The sequence below is a fragment of the Acanthochromis polyacanthus genome, chromosome 4 (assembly GCF_021347895.1).
Source record: "Acanthochromis polyacanthus isolate Apoly-LR-REF ecotype Palm Island chromosome 4, KAUST_Apoly_ChrSc, whole genome shotgun sequence".
NCBI classification, from domain to species: Eukaryota; Metazoa; Chordata; class Actinopteri; family Pomacentridae; genus Acanthochromis; species Acanthochromis polyacanthus.
In genome coordinates this window covers 10,598,366-10,622,421 of record NC_067116.1, presented here as the reverse complement: position 1 = coordinate 10,622,421, position 24,056 = coordinate 10,598,366, and the positions used below count along the sequence as shown (strand labels likewise).

Genomic DNA, 24,056 nt, shown 5'->3' with positions numbered 1-24,056 from the left:
ATCAGTCATACACAAAATATGATCTGAAAAAATAAATACAGAACTAAATTAAAATAAACAAAATTATTTAAAATTAAACGATGCTGTTTAAAAGGACAATGGCAGCAAGGACAAATTAGTTTATACTTAGACCTACACCTGTAGAGACTGTACCTATGACCAGAAGGGAACAACCTAAACGTGCCACACAGAGGAAGGCTGCTGTCTGCCAGGACTGACTGGGCAGTTTTAAAAGGTCTGTCTTTGTAAAGCGATGAGGCCAGGTCAGTCCCACTGACTTTTCTATTAACTTTTACAATTCCTTACAACCTGTTCTTGTTTGTCAGGGTAAGTGACTCAAATCAGCAGATAAAATCAAAAGTTAAAACAGATTAAACAAAAGCAGAATAAAACATTTTCATAAAAGAGGTGCTGACAATAAACTTTCTAAGTCTGCGATAAAATTGCAAGCACTGGTGAGCCTTTTTACAGACAACCTTAGTGTTGGAATCAAAGGTTAGTTTGTTGTTGATTATAGCTCCCCAAGTACTTTTTTGCTGGACAACTTCAACAGCCTGGTCGAGGATAAAAACAGGTGGAACAGGTGGAAGGTTCTTTCTAAAATCGATGAGCATTTCTTTTGTTTTTGACGTATTTATACTCAGAAAGACTGTTTACACCAATCTCTGAAATCACTGGACTATAGCCGATGACATCATAACTGAGAAGAGCTGCGATGATGGAGCCATCTGCAAACAAAATAATGTGTCTGTCCAGTTACAGGAATGCTTTATGAGAAAAAAATTGTTGCAGTAAGATTTTTGTATTTATGGCCAGTACTAGGACAATCATTGAGCAGTTATGATAGGTCAAATGACTCCACTAGTTGTCCCAACTGGAAGAGTTATACGATATTGTTACTGGGCTAAAAAAAAAAAAAAAAGATAAGATAATCCTTTATTGATCTCCAGAGGGGAAATTCAAGTATTGCAGCAGCACAAGGCAAATACAAGGATACAAGGGTAGTAGCATGCATTGGGTTCAAGAATTACACATAGTTTTAGGACAAACCAAGGGTGACATATAATAAACAAAGCAAAAAGGGGAAACAATAAACTGACCAGTAGCAGCAAACAGTATGAGGTATTCACAATGTCAAAAAATGTCATCCAGGACAACTGAGCTATGCAGTGCAGTGAAGTAAAGTGACAGTGATATTAAAGTGACAGTGTGAAGGGTAACAAGAGTTAAATACAGTAATCAGTAATCAACAGGAGTTATGTACAGTAATTCCAGGGGGGTCAGTGCAGTGATGTACTGTGGCCTCCGCTGCTGCTAAGGAGTCTGATGGCGGTGGGCACAAAGGAGTGCCTGAAGCGCTCAGTTCTGCTTCTGGGTGGGATGATGCTCTGGCTGAACGAGCTGCCCATGTCCCACAGCTCGTCGTGGAGAGGGTGAGAGGGGTTGTCCAAGATTGCCCTGATTTTGTCCATGATCCTCCTCTCTGCCACGGTCTCCAGATTGCCCAATTGAAGGCCCACAACAGAACGGGCATTCTTCACCAGGTTGTTAAGCCTGTTGACCTCACCAGTCCTGATGCCACCCCACCAGCACACCATGGCAAAGAAGAGTGCGCTGGCCACCACAGACTGGTAGAAGGTCTTCAGGACCCTGCTGCAGACGCCAAACGACCTGAGTCTCCTCAGGAAGAACAACCTGCTCTGTCCCTTCCTGAAGAGGGCGTCCGTGTTGTGGGACCAGTCCAGTTTGTTAATGTGAACCCCAAGGTACCGATATGAGTCCACTCTATCCACTTCCTCCCCCTGGATGATGATGGGGGCAGGGGACCTCCTGCTCCTCCGGTAGTCCACAACCACCTCCTTGGTTTTGCCGATATTGAGCTTCAGGTTGTTGCTGTCACACCATGTGACGAAGCTCTCAATCGGTCCTCTGTACTCCCCCTCGTCATCATCAGTAATGCATCGAACAATGGAGGAGTCATCGGAAAACTTCTGGAGGTGACAGGAAACAGAGTTGAACTGGAAATCAGAGGTCAAGAGGGTGAAGAGGAAGGGTGCCAGGACGGTTCCTTGGGGTACTCCTGTGCTGCTTGTAACCACCTCAGAGGTGCAGCCATCCACCCTGACATACTGCGGCCGGCCTGTGAGGTAGTCCAGGATCCAAGTTTGGTGTCGGGGTGCAGTTGCATCTCCAGCAGTCTTTCCCCCAGGAGGCAGGGCCTGATGGTATTGAAGGCACTGGAGAAGTCAAAGAACATGACTGTTGCGGTGCCCCCAGGCCTCTCCAAATGTGACAGGGCCCTGTGGGTGAGGTAGATGATAGCATCCTCCACGCCGATGTGCTGCTGGTATGCAAACTGCAGGGGGTTCAAGAAAGCAGAGAGCAGAGTCCTTAGGTGTTGAAGAACCAGCCTCTCAAAAGTCTTCATGACATGCGACGTCAGTGCCACAAGTCTGTAGTCATTGAAAGCGCTGGGATGTCCTTTCTTAGGTACCGGGACGATGAAGGAGGTCTTCCACAGGTTGGGCACCTTCATCAACCTCAGGGAGAGGTTAAAGAGGTGCTGAAAGACTCCAGCAAGCTGCCCGACACACGCTCTGAGGACCATGGGGCTGATGTTGTCCGGCCCACTGGCTTTGTTGGTGCGGAGTTTGGAGAGCTCCCTCTGTACCTGGCTGGATGTGAATGTGAGGCAGGGAGAGAGGGAGGGGGAAGGGTGCTGGGTGGTGTCAGTGTCCAAGGCGAGTGGGTGGAGGGGTGGGGGTGAACTGTCTGTAGGAGCCACTAGCCCGCTGAGGGAGGGGGGCGGAGATGTGTCCATGATGGAGGAGGGGGTACAGGCAGAGTCTCCAGTCGAGGTGTGAGTAGGGGCTGGGTTGGGGTGGGGTGTGAAGACCCACATGACGAGACGTGCTAGTTTTCGTTCAAGAGACGAGACTGGACGAAAACGTTAATGAATGGTTGCTAAGATGTCCAAAAATGCACAACGTTTCTGCCTGTTGTGCTGTAATGTGTCTATTGAAAGTTACAAATTGTTAGCGATGCAGCTGCGCCTGTGTGCTGTACTTGTACAATGACTGGCCACGCAGGCACAGCGCACCTCACACACAGATTTTCGATGGACCATGGCAGCGTCAGGTAATAACATGTGTAATGTATCGCTGACCACTTTCTTCACAAGCCACACAATACCTAACATTTTCAAACATAAAAGGAATCGGACATTCAAATCACATAACTTGAATGCAGGTGAAGTAAAGTTTGAAAATGTTTAAAGCCGCATCGGCCCGAATACGGGCCGCTGAAGTTTATCTGCATAAGCATTTTTAGCTGCAAATGCGATGATACAAACACTATACACCCATAGAAAGCTTAGATTCTCATGAATCCGCCAGTATAAACCACTTTCAGATGTGATTACCACAGCGGGTAATATAAACACATTTCTCCAACAAACAACAAAACATTTAAAGGGCAGAACTCACCTTTGGACGCTCTTTTACTGGTCAAAGATGAAAATAATTCACAAAACCCAGCCAGAATCCAAGCTTAAGCATCCAGACAACACTATCAAGTATAATATTTTTTTCCAAAACATGTCTTGAAATAAGTAAATAATCTACAAATAGCTCGGCTCTGTGTGCACGCACGCGGTGCATGGTGGCGCTGCTCGTTTCATATTAACTGTATTTATGTCCAGATTTTTATGAAGCATAGAGAAATCCACGCTGTTTTGGAGTCGAAATGGCGGCTGAACTGTATCCTTTTGGTTTACGCCGCATTTCAACCAATCAACTGACTCTGACTTGCCTCCGAGGCCTAAACAGCCAACCGTGGCAGAGACTGACAGATCTGGACCTACCTCAATTTTGTCAGTAAATTCTGAGCAAATCACGTCGGAGAAAGCTTTTGACTGACAGGCCTGGTAGCCAATGAACCTGCTGAATAGCAGAATATAACTACAGCCTCTGCGAGCAGGGTTGTGTGACTTTTCACACGTCGGCTCCGGCTGCAGCTGCAGCTTGTCTCCCCCCCTCCCAACTGGAGCTGCTCTGAAGCGCTTTTTTTGAGATCTTTATGAGTTTTTGGAGTGAAAATAATGTGAAAACGGGCTGAAAAACGAACAGAATTACAGAATTAACTCTTTATGACACCGAGTCCGAAATGCGTAGTTTATCTGTTTTGAAAAGCGTAATTAGTTACAGATATGCGTAATAGGACACTGAATTGCGGAATTTATTACGCCGAATGTGGGAGGTAAACAGGTCTGAGATTAACTGGTGTTCCGATCAACTGGTGATATTCAGTGAGCGAGACAGCTGTTAGGCTGTTACAACGGGAATACATATCATAGGTGACTGCACGATGCCTGTTCAAAACACACAGACGTCAATAAACTGTTAAGAAATGTTCTTGTTGTCAGCTTTAACATCGTCGTTATTGCTCTGTTTGGACTCACGGCTGTTCAGTCTACCAATAAAATACTCGGTTTAATGAGGACTTCCACCTAACGGAGTGGAAATATCGCTTCACTGCGGCAGAGTGTGATGATCTCCATCAGATTAACTGGTGACAGTCTGTGTCCTCAGTCCGACAAATACAGCAAGAGAAATTCTAATACCGTTTTCAAAGCTTACTGCGATAAACCAGTTGGACCTGAGTTGTTCTACTTTTAAACAGATTTTAAGTAAAAAAATGACATCATATAAACCATCTGACCACATTCTAACCAGAGATTTCACATTCCAGCCCTCAGAACTCGATATGCTTCATCTAATTTTTCCCGTTATTCGGGATTTTTTTATTTTACTGGGGCATTGCAAGTTAATCAACATTGTATTCTATAGAATCAATGCATTGTAAATTAAATGCACTGACTTTACAGAACACAAAATTAAAGTATTTTTTATTTATAAAGACATAGAACAATAATAGAGACGATTATATTTATTCTACAAAACCTTAACGAGTCCACCCTTGAACTATATAGCTGCTGTTTCAAACAAGATCTCACAACTCAAGACGTGAAACAATAAAATAAGAATGAATAAAAACAGACCAAATAAGATCATCTTGCTGAATTGTTCCACACTAGGTTCCATCTGCGGATTCCCTCTTAGACTAAAAACTGCCTCTTCACTGAACACCTTTACACTTCTATATAATTATGACTACCAATAGCTGTGAATAAATGTTATTTTTTTTCCTTTTTATTAGCTTTATTTGACAGGTAAGTAGAGAGAAGTCTGAACATGAATGTCCTGTGAATTTTGCTAAATTGCTGCATTTCAAATCCAATATGCAGCAATTTAGCAAATTGTAGCTACAATGCGATCTAAACCTGCCAATACTGTATCAATATATTAATGTTATACTGCAACACTTCGGCATTCTGTTATCACCCGGCTTGGTGAACTTCTTGTTAAAATAACGTGTACATCGTGTGCTGGTCTCCTGTCTGCTGCTTTGACAGGAGTAAACAGTAAACTGCAGTAAACAGTGATCGCAGCTCAACTCGTCCCAACCACGTTTATGTAGTTTTTCTTTCATGTAGCCTGACAGCGCATGACTTTTAAAATGAGAACGCCTCTTATTTTCAGTTATTTTGTCAAGACCGAAATGTATAGAACAGCAGAAATCTCGTTTTATAGACGAAGTGGTCCTCACTGTTTATTTCCTGGTCAGTAGGTAAGGGGTCCTGAAAAGCCACACCTACAAAACATTTGTCTCAGAAACCCTGCTATCACCAGTTGATCAGAACACCAGTTAATCTTGAACACCGGGCAGCAAATTTGATGCGTTGGCATTGTGACTCATGTTGGGGTGACTGTCTGAAACTTAAAATGTGATCTCTGTGTGTTTACTTTGTCTTTTTAACAGTTATTATCAGTTAGTTTTTTGATTGCTTAGGTTTTAAGCAATGAAATACTGACATATGATATCTTAGAAGGATACTCGCACACGTTATTATTGAGAACTGAGAGGTGGTAATATATATATATATATATATATATATATATATATATGAGTGTGTGTGTGTGTGTGTGTGTGTATATGTATATATATACATTTGCATGTGTGTGTATTTAATGTGTATTTAAGATATTATACGTTCACGTACATGTGCTTGTTTTGTATTCACCTGCAGACCTTTATGGGACATGTACTTTCTATACAGACATAGAGTAACAGTATTCCCCTTTGTTTTTCCTCATCCAGATCCTGGAGACCATAACCCCTAAAGAGAGACCTGGTTGTCCAAAGGACAACAGGGCACAGTCATCTATCCAGGCAGCCTTTGCTGCAGGATCCAAATATAAGTCAGACTCACTGGCACAATGAGCCAAAGAACAGGCCATCGCTCTTTGGATTGGACATACTGGTCTACCTGCTAGCACAGCTGAGGATGAAGATTTCATCCTCATGATGGAGACCTTTGATAAGAGGCTGATAATACCCAAAAGAACAAAAATAAACAACTTAGTTGACAAAATTTATGGGGATGAAAAACAAAAGTACAAAGACAGGCTTGCCAAAGCACGCAAAGTAACAATTGGGCTGGATATAAGGACCAAAAAAGGACTTACAGCATCATTTCTGGCAATTAGTGTTTGCTATTTTTGCAAACAAAGCACAGCACATATTGCTGAGACTTGACCAGATTGCACACCCACACACTGTGGAGTGTATAAAAACCTGTGTTTACCAATGCGCAGAGGACCGGGGAATACCACAACACAAAATTCTGACAGTCATAACTGATAATGGAAGCAATATGTTTGCAGCATTCAAAACTAATCAACAGGATGGTCCCACCAGCTCTGAAGATGAATCCATTGAGACAAGTGACATCGATGACTCTGATGTGGATGTAGCGGACCAAACATAAATTGTTCGTTTGCTCTTAATTCACATTTTCAGTATGTCAGTTACATTGAGCTATACTAAGTTATAGTCACGTTTGATAAATGTTGATTGTATTGCATAGTGTTTATAAAGCCTTTCTTTTTCTGTTTTTTCTCTTATCTACCTAGGTTTGGAGGCATAGATAGGACCCCCTGTGTTGTTCACACACTGCAACTTGTGGTGAACATTATCCAGAAAGATGCAAGTGTCAGGCGACTGCTGGGCAAAGTTATAGGGCTCGTCAAGATGTTCCGCAAGTCATCGGTGGCCACTGAGCGACTGCTGGAGCTGTGTCAACTAACTCTGGTCAAAGATTGCCCTACTAGATGGTCCAGCACATATTTGATGATATCACGCCTTCTCCAGATCAAGGACTCAGTAGTTCAGGTCGCAGATAGGATGAGCTGGGACTATCTACTGCCGAGTTGCAGAGGCTGACTGCTCTAAGAGATTTACTCCTCCCCTTTGCTGAGCATACCCAGATGCTCCAGAGTGACACGCAGTCTTCATCGGTTGTGGTGCCTGCCCTTCTGGACCTGCAGGGTCACCTGTCTGAGTTCCCCCATGCCCAAGGTTCTAGCTTCAAGGACCTAGCTCCCTTGGCAAGGAAGATGAAGACAGACATGGACAAGCGGTTCAGCTGCTTTCTTGATCACACTGACTAATTTTTCACCACTCACTGCTGCTGCATGTTTTCTTGACCCGGCAGTTGCACCTGAAGCACTCCTTGAAAATTATGATGCACAAATTGAGGTGCTTCTGGGAAAAGTAGAAGATTACATTGCTCAATTGGTGCCACCAGTAATACGGGAAGAGGAGGCTGAAGACGAGGAGCCAGTGGAGGGCGACCAAGAATCGAAAGAGGAACCACAGAGAAAGCGGTCCAGATTCAAATTCTTGTCAAAAGCAGGCTGGCCATCCTGGCCTAGCCTCTCAAAGCCATGTGTCAAGGAGGAAATTAAGAAATTCAAGGAACAGTTATCACAGCCTGTAAATGAAGAGACTGCTCTTGAATTTTGGGCTGCACGGGGAGATTCTGTTTATCCGAGCCTGAAACCTATCGCCTTAGATCTTCTTGCAATGCCAGCATCTCAGACATTTGCTGAGAGGGTCTTTAGTGTTACAGGTGACCTCAGTCGTGGTCGTCGAAACAGAGCAAAGGCCATTTTAGAGCGAAGCGTCTTCCTCAAACTGAATTGAGGTCGATAGGCTAGATTTGTTAACAGCAAGCTGTTCCTACTATTACCACAGATGGAGATATGCCACTGTGATTGTGATCGCACCTCCTGTGAGACTGCACTAGGGGTAGAGGCCCCCTCTATTGATGTTGCTAAATGTTGTTTCTATTTGTTCCTGCTTTAAAGACCCAAAACAGTGTTTACATTTTTTTTTAGCATTCAGGGGTTAACCATTTTACTTTATGTTCCAAAATTTCAAGTGGCAGGTTTGTTTCATATTTGATGGTATAACTTGAAGCCTACATCACTGTACCTAATTTATTACTTTTTTTCAGACTGTCATGTGTGTTACTGTTGTTACTGTACTATACATACTGTAGAATGTGCAGGGATTTTTGTCCATTGCTTTAATGTATAAATGAGTTTGTTCTGTCTCATTTTTGCTCAGAAATTCTAAAAAATAAACCCTCAAGTCCTGAAGAAGGAATATCTTTGTTGGCTTTTTTGTAGTAATGAACATTGATTCCACTGTCATTTTGTCAGTGAGGTTAATAATACGTAATTTGTTAAAAGGCTAATACGTCTAGACTAAAACCTTTTGAGTTTTCGTTGACTAAAATTGGACTAAAACTATCACTTATAGAAATGACTAAATTGTGACAAAATAGAATAAGGATTTCGTCCAAAAGACTAAGACTAAATCTAAATTGGCTGCCAAAAACAACACTGTTGCACACACATCAGAACTGGCGAAAAATTTCATATTTTTTAGGGCATGTGGAGGTGTGTGGCAAAATGGCTCCATAGCGCCCCCTACAAAATTTTAAAAAGTGGTATTAGGCCAACTCAGAGGACATTTGGCTACAAAATTTGGGAGGCATATGCAGCACATCAGGAAACACAAAAAAGTCAATCGCAGCCATGCTCTAAACCAAACAAGAAGTGCGCCATCATGTGTTAACTGTACAGAATCTATGATGAACTCCTCCTAGGGGGAAAGTCTTAGCGATCTGAAATTTTGCCAGTACATACAGCAGGCCTTCCTGAGAAAAAGTTATTAAAATCTTCCTCCATAGTCAAAGGGTGTGGTCGTGGCGGCCTATAGAAATTTGATCCTTCACCATGAAACAGGAAATGCTGTTTAACTCTCATGAACATGCTCCAATCTGAATGAAACTTTACATGTATGATCAGAGACCTGCCCTGATGACATTCATATAGCAACATTCATTCACAGTCACAACGCCACCTTGTGGTATCAAGAATTTGACATTTTTTACACTTTCATGCACTATTCTTAGCCTGCTGCTCAGATTCACCTCAGACGTGGTGACATAAGCCTGAACACATTGATGATGAATCCCAGAAAAAATGGTGACGTGTCATAAAAAGGCGTGTCTGTGGCGGAGCAGCGAAATTTGATGTTTCGCCATGAAAATTTAAGTATTCATATATCAGCTGCAAAAGATCTTATCTGCCCCAAACTTCATGTGCTGGACACGAGGACCACTCTGAAGACATCCACACTCAAAAATTTAGGAAAAGTCGTAGCGCCACCAATTGGTAACAAGAAGTTTAGAAATTACATTTGCACACACCATTGCTCCAAACTTTTTCATATAATTCTGACAATTGGTCAGCTGATTCTTCACCCTCTGACAATGCCAGTGTGAAGATTTTGACATTTGATAAAAGGCTGTTGCCGTGGTAACGTGTTGTTGTTGTGACAAACAAAGTACTTTATGACAGGATTAGAATGCTCAACAGCTCACCAAAATTTCCACACACATCACTGTCGTCTCAAGAAATAACACTGTATGCATCTTTGCAGGGCTTGTGCTATAGTGCCCCCGGTAGTATGTTTAATAAACAGCCCCCACAGCACATTTCATCTACATTCACAAAATTTGGGAGGCATATAGAGCACATCAGAACGCACAAAAAAGCCTCTTGGAGCCATCTCCTAAACCCCACAGGAAGTCCACCATTCTGAATTAAGTGGAAAAATTTTCTCTATTTTTTTTTTATTTTTGAGAGTGAACTCCTCCTAGGGTTTAACTCCTACAGACCTCAAATTTTGCCAGGATATATAACATGATCTCCTGATCAAAAGTTTTTAAAGATTCTTCCAGAGTCAAAAGGTGTGGACATGGCGACCTCCAGAATTTTGATGTTTCGCCATGAAACCAAGTGCTATCTAACTATCCTCTGCATGCTCCAATCTACCTCAAACTTTACATGTGTAATCAGACTCCAATCCTGATCACATCCATAGGCCAACATACACTCTCAGTAGCAGCACCACCTGTTGGATGGACAGTAAATGCTGTGTAACTAGCCTCTTCGTGTTCCAATCAGCCTGAAACTTTACATGACTGATCAGAGTCCAACCCTCATCACACCCACTGTTTGAAATACACTGTGAGTCGCAGCGCCACCTTGTGGACAGACAGGAAATACTTTATAACTGCTCTGAACATGCTCCAATCTGGTTGTAATTTTACATGTATGATCAGACTCTGGTCCAGATGCCATTCAGAGGTCGACATACACTCTCAGTCACAGCGCCACCTGGTGGACTTGCGTGGATTCCCCGACCAGCATGGATGCGAGGACCCGTCCATCGCTGCTTGCAGCTTTAATTTTTTTTTTTTCTCCCAGCAAATGAATTACCTTTTTGGCGGCCTTATCATATCCCAAAACGCGTGAAATTTGGCATGCACATCAGGACTGGCGAAAAATGTGTTATTTTATGGGAGTTGCGCATGTGTGTGGAAAAATGGCTCTATAGCACGCCCTGCAAAATTGAAAAAGTGGTCATTAGGCCAACTGCCACAATGTTTCATTTACAGCTACAATATTTGGTGGGCATATGCAGCACATCAGGACACACCAAAAAGTCAATGACAGCCACACCCTAAACCCAACAGGAAGTCGGCCATGTTGAATTTGCTGTAAATATTTGAAAATTAATAGCTCCTAGGGGGTAAGTCTGAGAGACCTGAAATTTGGCCAGTATATGCACCAGACCTTCCTGATGAAAAGTTATCACAATGGTGGCCAGAAGCCAAAAGGTGTGGCCATGGCGGAGCCTCAAAAAACTGATCCTTTGCCATGAAACAGGAAGTGGTGTCTAATTCTTCTCACCATTCTCCAATCTGCCTGAAACTTTACATGTATGATGACAGTCCTGTCCTGATGTCATCCACATAGGGATATTCATTGACAGTCATAGCGGCACCTTGTGGTTTCAGGAAATAGACATTGTTTACACTTTCATGCCCTATTCTTACCCAGTTGATCATATTCACCTCAAATGTGGTGACAACAGGCTGAACATGTTGATGGTGAAGTACATGAAAACGGTGACTTGTCATCATGACTTTTCTCAGTTTTGACAGTGAATACCTCCTAGGGGATAATTCCAGGAGACCTGAAATTTTGTCAGTCCACACAGCAGGACTTGGTGATGAAAAGTTATCAAAAGTTTAACCAGAAGCCAATTGGTGTGGCCATGGTGACCACCACAGTTTTGATGCTTCGCCATGAAACAGCTGCTGTATAACCATCCTCTGCATGCTCCAATGTGACTCAAACTTTACATGTGTGATCAGAGTCCAATCCTGATCACATCTATAGGCCAACATACACTCAGTCGTGGCGCAACCTGTTGGATGGACAGGAAATGCTTTATAAGTAGCCTGTACATGTTCCAATCAGCCTGAAACTTTACATGACTGATCACAGTCCAACCCTCATCACATCCACTGTTTGAAATACACTCTCAGCCGCAGCGCCACATGGTGGATGGACAGGAAATGCTATATAACTGCTGTGAACATGCTCCAATCCGGCTGAAATTTTACATGTGATATCAGACTCTGGCTCAGATGCGATTCAGAAGCCGACAAAAACTCTCAGTCACAGCATCACCTGGTGGACGTGCGTGGATTCATCGACCAGTGTGGATGCAAGGATCCGTCCATCGCTGCTTGCAGCTTTATGGTAAATGGCCAGGATGTCCTCTAGTCATGGGTGATCAAAAGTTATCAAAACGCTCCACAAAAGCCTGAGGGCATGGAAATGGCGACCCATGGAATGCAGCCATTTTGAATGCCTCGCCATGAAACAGGAAGTGCTGTCTAACTAGTCTGTACATTCTCCATACTGCTTGAAACTTTACATGTGTGATCAGAGTCCGGTCCCAATCCATAGGTCGATATACACTCCGAGTCATAGCGCCACCTGGCGGCCATTTTGAATGCCTCACCATGAAACAGGTGCTGTCTAACTAGCCTGTACATGCTACAATCTCTCTCAAATTTTACAAGTGTCATCAGAGTACGTTCACAGTCACATACATAGGCCAATATACACTGACAGTAATAGTGCCACCTGGCGGCCATTTTGAATGCCTCGCCACGAAACAGGAACTGCTGTCTAACTGGCCTGTATGTGGTCTAAGCTGCTTCAAATTTTACAAGTGTTATCAGAGTCCAGCCCTAATCACATCCATGTGACAACTGGTGGCCATTTTGGAAGTCTCCCCATAAAACAGGAAGTGCTGTGTAAGTAGCCTGTGCATGGTCCAATCTGCATCAAATTTTACAAGTGTCATCAGAGTCTGGCCCTAATCACATCCATGTGACACCTGGTGGCCATTTTGGATTTCTCACCATGAAACAGGAAGTGCTGTGTAATTAACCTGTATGTGGTCCAATCTTGCTGAAAATTTACACTCTCAGTTTTAGCAGCACCTGGTGGACATGCGTGGGCCAGCCGGGTCGCTCGGATGCGAGGACCCGACCAACACTGCTTGCAGCTTTAATTTCAACATGTTTTTCTCAAAAAAGCATGCCTCTGACTAGCACCATACTCTACATTTTTAAAGCTGCTATTGGTACCTATCAGAGAAAAACAAATTAGCCTGTTATGGTGAAAAGTATCGACTTTATGGTTGGTGGATTTTTGACCAAATTTACATTGTCAAGTGATTGGTTTCTATTGTTCTATCAAAGCAGGATTGTACCATTGTTATGCTCATTGTTATGTACATATGTACCATATGTACATAACAATGAGCCTGCAAATTTTCAGCACTCTAGTTACATTATGGGCTGCACAGTAGGTAGTGGTTAGCACTTTCGCCGTGCAGCAAGAAGATCCCCGGTTCAAATCCCGGCCTGGGCCTGGGATCTTTCGGCATGGAGTTTGCATGTTCTCCCTGTGCATGCGTGGGTTTTCTCTGGGCACTCCGGCTTCCTCCCACAGTCCAAAAATATGCTGAGGTTAATCGATTACTCTAAATTGCCCGTAGGTGTGAATGTGAGTGTGATTGTTCGTCTGTATATGTAGCCCTGCGACAGACTGGCGACCTGTCCAGGGTGTCCCCTGCCTTTGCCCGAGTCAGCTGAGACAGGCTCCAGCACCCCCTGCAACCCTAGTGAGGATAAAGCGGTGTATAGAGAATGAATGAATGAATGAATGAATGGATGGATGGATGGATGGATAGTTACATTATTTTTCAAGTTACATCCTTTCAAACATTTTACCACAGACTGGGGCAAAGAAAGCAATGCAAATGACATTCAGATTTTTTGGAATGACCCATTAGGTGACTGCACTAGGCACATGTGGGTGTGACTTCAGTATGTTCATATACTGCATGTGACTTAGAAAAAGGGGACATTTCACAAAAGAAATCTGCAGTACTTGATGTGCGTTGGGTAATTATATAGTAACTTCTGGTCCTTGAAAACAAATTGCAAAAATCAATAAGGAATTAATGCGAAGATGAATAGTACCATGAATACTGAGTTACCTGTTGTAATTAAGGATAATGGAGCGCAGTTTAGTCAAGTTCTTCATCTCAGGTGGTAGATCCCTTAGTTGGTTATTCCTGAAAAAAAGGGACACATGAACGATTAACACCTGTCCTGTTCCCAAGTCCTTGTCAGAAAGGCAATCTGGACCATTGGCTTAATCTGTTAAAGTTATGACTTACTGGCATTCAAAGCATATCATCCTTTATGTAAATGTTTTGAAATGGCTTTATTTAAACGTAACAAGACCGGTGCAGACAAGATTGCAATGCTTGCATGGTATTTGAGTCTTGGTGTCAGCAAATGATCTGTGGTACTGTTGGGGTGATGATTTGTTGGGGGGTGGGGGGCAATATCGAGTGATGTGATGGTTTTCACAAATTATTTTACAATTTCTTGTTGGCTGAATTGATTAGCATGATGAGTGCAAAGAGGGCACACGTCACTATCACCTTCTCACTAATCTTGTAAACTCTGAGGGTCATATATTACAATTTACTAGATAAAGTCTGGAATTCTGTGGGTATTCTCCTTTCCAAACTGACAAGACCCAAGCAGAGTTAAAAATGGCAAAACATTAGGTTGGCACACATTTGATTCTTATTTTATGCATGTAAAGAGCAGTAATCACAAATAAAAGCAAAAATATGCTGTCAGTGTGCCAGACAGCACAGGACACCCCAAACAGTCTTGTTTCTACCCGTTTCCAGGTCCTGATGGTTAAGAGTTATTTTGGTGGCACAAGGGAGACTTGTACAATATAACGCAGTTGGCATTAATGTTGTGGCTGATTAGTGTAGTCCATTTAACACACAGTGTCCAAATTGCAAAAATTCAAAGGTAATTGGACATTCATGTACACTAGATGTTTCTTGAGTCATTCTCTATCATTTCAATATCAGTTCATTCCTACGAGAGCTTACACTTGCATAAGAGTCCCTTCTCAGGTTCTGGTGAAGCTGTTGTAAATAAGAGGAGTAACTAGGTGGTCATGGAAGTCAATAGGATGCAAATAAGGCTAAAGTAAAGCACTGCCTAATCTGTCACATTGCTGTGGCTTGGACATGTTTGTCTGTCAATTGGAACTGCCATCATTTCAGTGATTTCGCATGACCCTCAACATATGGCAAAAGCAGTCAAAGAGCTTTTCACGGTAAAGAACTCCTGTCACTCTGAGTGTGGTACACTTGCTGAAGATCACACTAAATGACCCCCAGCAAAGAAGAGCAGAGTGTAGCTGCAGTCAACATCTGGTGGAGCATCTTCGGAGAAGATACAAAGCATGTGGCAATGTCTCTTGGTCAAAGACTTTATATAGTCATTGGCTGCTCAGGATTTTTCACAAAATACCAAAAAAGTTTGGTTTAACTTTGTCTATCTGTACATTTATTTTTGAATTTCTAAACTTTGGGCACAGTGTGTTAATAGAACAATAAGATCCCACACAGTTTGTCTAACTGATCGAAACCCGCTCATATTTAACGGTGAGACTTCATACTTTAAAGTAGCATCTGTGATTGTGTTTCAAAGTCAATGTGCGCAAAACTGTCCAAATAGTGATGAAGTCTGGACTGTGTCACTACAGACCAAATAATTTTTGGGTTTTGAACTGTTTGACACAACAACATGTCTGAAAATGTCACTCCTGACTTTGGAAAACTGTGAAAGCCATTATTTTAGACTGTTTTTCAGCCTTTTACTGTGAATTTGATTATTCAAATTAATAATGGGTAGATTAATGAATAAGTCTTCAAATGGAAATATACTGAAGTCTAGATTTGCTGATCTGTCTCTGTGTGTATACCTGAGATCAATATGTGTCAGTTGTAGTAATTTGGTGATGTCAGGAGAACAGTAGGTCAGTCTGTTGAAACCCAGATTGATGTCTGATAGAGAAGAGTGGAACTCCACCAGTCTGCACACAGCAAACAGTAAGGTTAGTCTGGGAACAATCTTTATGAAAATTATACAGTTTGTAATTACTGTCATACAGGGATAATGTGTGATTGTGTGTACCTGGGAGGAATGGAAGTCAGCTGGTTCTTGCTGAAGTTGGCAGTGGAAACACCTTGATCTGCTGCAGCATCAAACAGCTCATCTGGAATACTACCTGCCTGCTTGTCACTAAACACAAACACACAATTTTAGACTGGAGTGATTCTACATTTTGTGTCACTACAGTGTAGAAAACAAGTTTAACCTCTTAAAAATAAAGCAACATTTTGTAAGTACTGAATCAAAGTACTGTGACATCGTGCTGAAGCCAGTTTTGTTATACGTATGGGGATAACAATCATTTAAACTTTATTACAATTAATTTCTATTTTAAATCAGTGAAGCTAACATGACTCTACAACTTCTACTGAGATGGGAACACAATGACACCTCTAAGAAAATTTAGATAAGTCAAGAAATGTGTGCAGTCACATGGTCAGACAAGGTAAAACTGTTTATGCAGATCATTAAAGCCACATTAAAGATCATACAGTAAACAAGTGCACTTGAAATTAACCAAATAAACTGTGAAAGGAGATTTTTCTGATCAGATTATTAAACATAAAACCTGAGTAACAGTTCACAAATTCATAGAAGCCCAGCGCATAAAACCTTCCAACAGCTCAATCCTGAACAGGGGAGACAGTGTGGGGAATGGATGGAGGTCATTCAGCCGCAATTCTCTGAATGTCTCACGCCTGACCATCTACAATTTGAATGATACTTGTTCCAAAGTGGTAAATATTTATTGAGGTGATGTGTGTAAAATCTGGGGTCATATGTGGCATTGGTTTTTGAGTTAAAAATTCTTTAAGAAGGGATGTGGTCATGTCAATTTTTGTGCCATGTTTTGTGTGGAGCAAGTGCCATAACTTGAGAAATAATGTAGCTGGAGTCCTGAAATTTTGCAGGCTTATTGGCATGTACATGTGGTCTTAGGGGTACAACTCGGCTTTTATAGAATAATGCAAATCAGTTGTAAAATGGTGCAAATTTGGTCAAAAGATTTAAAATTTTCTGTCTTGTCCAATATTCCACTAACAATGAAACCTCCATTGTTCACCCTCGGAGGCAAATTTTTCTTCCTGTGATGAGCACCAATAGGAGCTTTAAAATACAGAGCATAGTGCCAGTCACAGGCATGCTGTATAAGAAAAAATAATTGAAATTACATTTTTTACATTTATGTCCAATATTAGAACTAGGGTTTAAATTGGAATCCCGATGTCCGGTAATGGAAAACTGGAAAAAGTCAGGAATGTACTCATTTCATTTTTCACGTGCTGCATGTACAAAAGAACCAAAATTGAGACAAGTACGATCAAACACTTTCCCAGGGGTGTCCTGTAAGTTGTTTCCCAATTGTGGAATTGTTAGATTCTATTTCTGACTATGAAGTAGCATCAATGTGCCATTATATTCAGTTGATAAAACAAATCACTTGGGATAAGTTACAAATAAACACTCTGTTACATCCCGTATACATTTGGCCAGCCTTGTAAGAAATGGCCTTTCGACAAAATGAGTCACTTGCTTGGGCCTGCTTCATGTGCCAAGGTGGAGATAAAGCTAACTGCAAGAAATGTTCTAAGATCTTGTCGATGACAGGTGGTTCAACAGGAGGGCATGATGTGGACATAAAGTGATCCAGCAAGGAGCCTAAAGCATCAACCTCACAAAATTCATAAGACCCAATTTCAATGCTGAGTTCAAACTTTGTAACGGCAACAAGAAACATACTCCCAATTTGGAATGGTTGTTGCTAGAGGTACGGACCCGTACCCGTAGCCTGTGGACTACGGATACGGCACTTGCCATTTGCCAATCAGATACGCGAGACCTGGTCACATGACTCCCGGTAGACGCTAGCGGTATGGACCCGTAGCATCGGTACTACAGGTACGGACCCTAAACCTGACCCTAACACTAACCCTAACCTTAACCTTTGCTTACCTTTCAACAGTTTGCAGTGGTTAGCAGCTTCTTGACTCGCGAGACTCGCGTACGGGTCCGTATCTGTCTGGCAAATGGAAAGTGCCGTATCTGTAGCCCACAGGCTACGGGTACGGGTCCGTATCTGTAGACACTACCATTTGGAATTCCTATACCAGGCACTGCTAAATGCACCACCAACTGCAGTTGAATCAGAGCGAAGATTCTCCTCTGCAGGGAATTTTGTAACCAAAATCTGATCAAGACGTGGGGTTAAGGCTTTGAACGACCTTGTTTTCCTTCAGAACTACTTCCAGTAGGAAGAACAAGACAAAGAAGAGCTAGATAAAATTGCTGTTGTCCTCCTCAAACCATTCCTGAATAGTTTTTTTGCTGTAAGGCATGGCACATTATCCTGCTAAAAGAGGTCATTTTCATCAGGGAATACCATTTCCACAAAAAGGTGTACATTGTCTGCCACAATAATTTGATAGGTGGCATGTGTCATAGATTCATCCACATCGATGGCAGGACCCAAGGTTTCCCAGCAGAACATTGCCCAAAGCATCACACTGCCTATGATGGCTTGTTCTTCCAATAGTGCATTCTGCTGTTATGTGTTCCCCAGATAAGTGACGCACACACACCTAGCCATCCACATGATGAAAAAGTGATTCATCAGACTAGGCCACCTTCTTCCATTGTCCCATGGTCCAGTTCTGATGCTCATGTGCCGTTGGTGCTTTCAGTGGTGCACAGGGGTCAGCACCCTGACTGGCCCGCGGCTATGAAGCCCCACACGCAACAAACTAAGATCCACTGTGATTTCAGACACCTTTCTATCAGAGTCAGTCTTAACTTCTTCCGCTGTTCCTTCCTGGGACCACTTTTGATAGATACCGACTACTGCAGATTGGGAACATCCCACAAAAGCTGCAGTTTTGGGAGATGCTTTGACCCAGTTGTCTAGCCATCACAATTTGGCCCATGTAAAATTGGCTCAAATACACACGTGGACAAAATTGTTGGTACCCCTCAGTTAAAGAAGGAAAAACCCACAATTCTCACTGAAATCACTTGAAACTCACAAAAGTAACAATAAATAAAAATTTATTGAAAATTAAATAATCAAAATCAGCCATCACTTTTGAATTGTTGATTAACATAATTATTGAAAAAAACAAACTAATGAAATAGGGCTGGACAAAAATGATGGTACCCATAACTTAATATTTTGTTGCACAACCTTTTGAGGCAATCACTGCAATTAAACGATTTCTGTATTTGTCAATGAGCGTTCTGCAGCTGTCAACAGGTATTTTGGCCCACTCCTCATGAGCAAACAGCTCCAGTTGTCTCAGGTTTGATGGGTGTCTTCTCCAAATGGCATGTTTCAGCTCCTTCCACATATGTTCAATGGGATTCAGATCTGGGCTCATAGAAGGCCACTTTAGAATAGTCCAACGCTTTTCTCTCAGCCATTCTTGGGTGTTTTTGGCTGTGTGTTTTGGATCGTTGTCCTGTTGGAAGACCCATGACCTGCGACTGAGACCAAGCTTTCTGACACTAGGCAGCACATTTCTCTCCAGAATGCCTTGATAGTCTTCAGATTTCATCGTACCTTGCACACTTTCAAGACACCCTGTGCCAGATGCAGCAAAGCAGCCCCAAAACATTACTGAGCCTCCTCCATGTTTCACCGTAGGGACAGTGTTCTTTTCTTCGTATGCTTGGTTTTTGAGTCTATGAACATAGAGTTGATGTGCCTTACCAAAAAGCTCCAGTTTGGTCTCATCTGTCCAAAGGACATTCTCCCAGAAGCTTTGTGGCTTGTCAACATGCATTTTGGCAAATTCCAGTCTCGCTTTTTTATGAGTTTTTTTCAGCAGTGGTGTCCTCCTTGGTCGTCTCCCATGAAGTCCACTTTGGCTCAAACAACGACGAATGGTGCGATCTGACACTGATGTACCTTGACCTTGGAGTTCACCTTTAATTTCTTTGGAGGTTGCTCTGGGCTCTTTGGATACAATCCGAACGATCCGTCTCTTCAATTTGTCATCAATTTTCCTCTTGCGGCCACGTCCAGGGAGGTTGGCTACTGTCCCGTGGGTCTTGAACTTCTGAATAATATGAGCCACTGTTGTCACAGGAACTTCAAGCTGTTTAGAGATGGTCTTATAGCCTTTACCTTTAAGATGTTTGTCTATAATTTTTTTTCGGATGTCCTGGGACAATTCTCTCCTTCGCTTTCTGTTGTCCATGTTCAGTGTGGTACACACCTTTTCACCAAACAGCAGGGTGACTACTTGTCTCCCTTTAAATAGGCAGACTGACTGATTATGAGTTTGGAAACACCTGTGATGTCAATTAAATGACACACCTGAGTTAATCATGTCACTCTGGTCAAATAGTTTTCAATCTTTTATAGAGGTACCATCATTTTTGTCCAGGCCCGTTTCATTATCAATTCAAAAGTAATGGCTGTTTTTGATTATTTAATTTTCAATAAATTTTTATTTATTGTTACTTTTGTGAGTTTCAAGTGATTTCAGTGAGAATTGTGGGTTTTTCCTTCTTTAACTGAGGGGTACCAACAATTTTGTCCACGTGTGTACTTATCCTTTCCTCCACATCAACTTTGAGGGCAAAATATTCACCTGCTGCCTAATATATCCAACCCAGTAACAGTTGCCATGATGAAAACACAACCAGTGTTATTCACTTTACCCGTCAGTGGTCACAATGTTATGTGTGATTAGTGTATCTATATTTACACACTCCCCTCCAAACGAATTGGAACAGTGAGGCCAATTCCTTTATTTTTGCTGTAGACTGAAAAAATCTGGGTTTGACATCAAACGATGAATAGGAGACAACATTTCAGCTTTTCTTTCCAGGTATTTATACAGTGGTATGCAAAAGTTTGGGCACCACTGATAATTTTCAAGATTTTCCTTTATAAATCACTGGTTGTTCGGATCAGCAATTTCTGTTAAATACAGTGAACCCTCACTATAACGTGGTTCACCTTTCACGGCTTCGCTGTTTCACGGATTTTTTTAGTGCAGTTTTTTTATGCTTTTTTTAAACAGTGCATTGTGTTCTGCATCCTGATTGGCTAAGGGACGGACCAACGTGAACAGTCTCTGCGCCTCGTCTCCTCTGCCATACAGGCCAGCACTGCCTGCTGTGGAGTGCTGGATCATTTCTCTCCTTGGTCTCCATGTAGTGAGATACCCTGAAAGACGGAGCTGACGGAGCAGCCTTATGCTTTTCCCCCGTGGTCCCCAGCCGTCTCTGGCCACCGCAGCCGCGCTCCCCAGGAGAAGAGCGCCGGTGCGAGCCTTCCCCACCCCCGACTGCTCCAATTGATTCAGCCGGCCCGCTCTCTGAGGCAAGAGTACCGCCGCAGCGTGCACCTGGCTGCAGCTGCAGCGCTCCCCCAAGTGCAGTATTGTATAACTGTAAAAAAATAAAGCTGACTACTTCACGGATTTCGCCTATCGCGGGTTCTTTTTGGAACGTAACCCCCGCGATAAACGAGGGTTCACTGTATATCATATAGCAGATGAACACAGTGATATTTGAGAATTGAAATGAAGTTTAAAGGATTTACAGAAAGTGTGCAATAATTATTGAAACAAAATGTTTCAACAGCAGTGTTTAGGGTTGTTGACTTGTTTAAGTGTCCATTATTGCACACTTTCTGTAAATCCTATAAACTTAATTTCACTTCTCAAATGTCACTGTGTTCGTCTGCTATATGATATATTTAACCACGCCTGACGTACGTCAGCGGGGTTACTGCATTCGCTTCGGTATCTAGCTGGGTAAGTATGTACAGTGCCTTGCGAAAGTATTCGGCCCCCTTGAACTTTTCAACCTTTCGCCACATTTCAGGCTTCAAACATAAAGATATAACATTTTAATTTTTTGTCAAGAATCAACAACAATTGGGACACAATCGTGAAGTGGAATGAAATTTATTGGATATTTTATACTTTTTTAACAAATAAAAAACTGAAAAGTGGGGCGTGCAATATTATTCGGCCCCTTTACTTTCAGTGCAGCAAACGCACTCCAGAAGTTCAGTGAGGATCTCTGAATGATCTAATGTTGTCCTAAATGACTGATGATGATAAATAGAATCCACCTGTGTGTAATCAAGTCTCCGTATAAATGCACCTGCTCTGTGATAGTCTCAGGGTTTTGTTTAAAGTGCAGAGAGCATCATGAAGACCAAGGAACACACCAGGCAGGTCCCAGATACTGTTGTGGAGAAGTTTAAAGCCGGATTTGGATACATAAAGATTTCCCAAGCTTTAAACATCGCAAGGAGCACTGTGCAAGCAATCATATTGAAATGGAAAGAGTATCAGACCACTGCAAATCTACCAAGACCCGGCCGTCCCTCTAAACTTTCACCTCGAACAAGGAGAAGACTGATCAGAGATGCAGCCAAGAGGCCCATGATCACTCTGGATGAACTGCAGAGATCTACAGCTGAGGTGGGAGAGTCTGTCCATAGGACAACAATCAGTCGTACACTGCACAAATCTGGCCTTTATGGAAGAGTGGCAAGAAGAAAGCCATTTCTCAAAGATATCCATAAAAAATCTTGTTTAAAGTTTGCCACAAGCCACCTGGGAGACACACTAAACACGTGGAAGAAGGTGCTCTGGTCAGATGAAACCAAAATGGAACTTTTTGGCCACAATGCAAAACGATATGTTTGGCGTAAAAGCAACACAGCTCATCACCCTGAACACACCATCCCCACTGTCAAACATGGTGGTGGCAGCCTCATGGTTTGGGCCTGCTTTTCTTCAGCAGGGACAGGGAAGATGGTTAAAATTGATGGGAAGATGAATGGAGCCAAATACAGGACCATTCTGGAAGAAAACCTGTTGGAGTCTGCAAAAGACCTGAGACTGGGACGGAGATTTATCTTCCAACAGGACAATGATCCAAAACATAAAGTCAAATCTACAATGGAATGGTTCACAAATAAACATATCCAGGTGTTAGAGTGGCCAAGTCAAAGTCCACACCTGAATCCAATTGAGAATGTGAGCGGATATGCAGACAAAAAAAAAAAGGGAAAAAAAAGAATGGCCAAGTCAAAGTCCAGACCTGAATCCAATCGAGAATCTGTGGGCAGAGCTGAAGACTGCTGTTCACAAACGCTCTCTATCCAACCTCACTGAGCTCGAGCTGTTTTGCAAGGAAGAATGGGCAAGAATTTCAGTCTCTCGATGTGCAAAACTGATAGAGACATACCCCAAGCGACTTGCAGCTGTAATTGCAGCAAAAGGTGGCGCTACAAAGTATTAATCCAAGGGGGCCGAATAATATTGCACGCCCCACTTTTCAGGTTTTTATTTGTTAAAAAAGTTTAAAATATCCAATAAATTTCATTCCACTTCACGATTGTGTCCCACTTGTTGTTGATTCTTGACAAAAAATTAAAATGTTATATCTTTATGTTTGAAGCCTGAAATGTGGCGAAAGGTTGAAAAGTTCAAGGGGGCCGAATACTTTCACAAGGCACTGTGTGTGTGTGTGTGTGTGTGTGTGTGTGTGTGTGTGTGTGTGTGTGTGTGTGTGTGTGTGTGTGTGTGTGTGTGTGTGTGTGTGTGTGTGTGTGTGTGTCTGGTCAGATATCTCTGCAAGTGCTGAAGTCAGGATAATCAAACTTGGCACTGAAGATCAGTCTAAGGTCCCCTGCTCAGTTGTGGAGTTAGAGGTCAGCAGATCAAGTAGGAAGGGATATACGTAGGATGATCAAAATTGATAATGATCAAAATTGATAGAGTATCATGCATGGACGTGGTTCTGCCATCTACTGAGGGCTCGTCTAGTTAACTGAAATTGCTGATCCAAACAACCAGTGATTTATAAAGGAAAATCTTGAAAATTATCGGGGGTGCTCAAACTTTTGCATACCACTGTATTTGGATCTGATACACAACTTAGTCACAGTCACTGACATCACCAAACTTTTTCATTCTTCTATTGTGATGTTTGTCCAGGCTTTCAGTTGTTGTTTGTTTTGGGGTGTTACTACCATCAGTCCAATATTTTTGCTAACATGAAAAATAGGTGGATTCAAACAAAAGTTGCCATCTTCTAAGTTGTGCATCAGATCCAGATGTAAACACCTGGAAATAAGATGTCTTGTCTCATATTCATCGTTTGATGTCAAACCCAAATGTTTTCAGTG

The 24,056-nt window shown here is 42.3% G+C and overlaps 1 protein-coding gene across 3 annotated transcripts in view; it reads right to left on the bottom strand.

Moving 5' to 3' along the window:
• The window catches only part of lrrc40 (leucine rich repeat containing 40), a 58,931-nt gene that overhangs the window by 5,672 nt on the left and 29,203 nt on the right, over window positions 1-24,056 (bottom strand). For 2 of the 3 annotated variants that reach the window (XM_051947297.1, XM_051947299.1), the window contains 3 exons: window positions 15,923-16,030; window positions 15,711-15,821; window positions 13,906-13,983 (listed from right to left, as the gene is read on the bottom strand). In XM_051947297.1, coding sequence (XP_051803257.1) covers window positions 13,906-13,983; window positions 15,711-15,821; window positions 15,923-16,030 — 297 coding nt within the window. Of the gene's footprint in view, window positions 1-13,147; window positions 13,525-13,905; window positions 13,984-15,710; window positions 15,822-15,922; window positions 16,031-24,056 lie in introns of those variants that run through there. The other variant, XM_051947298.1, reaches the window with a different exon arrangement.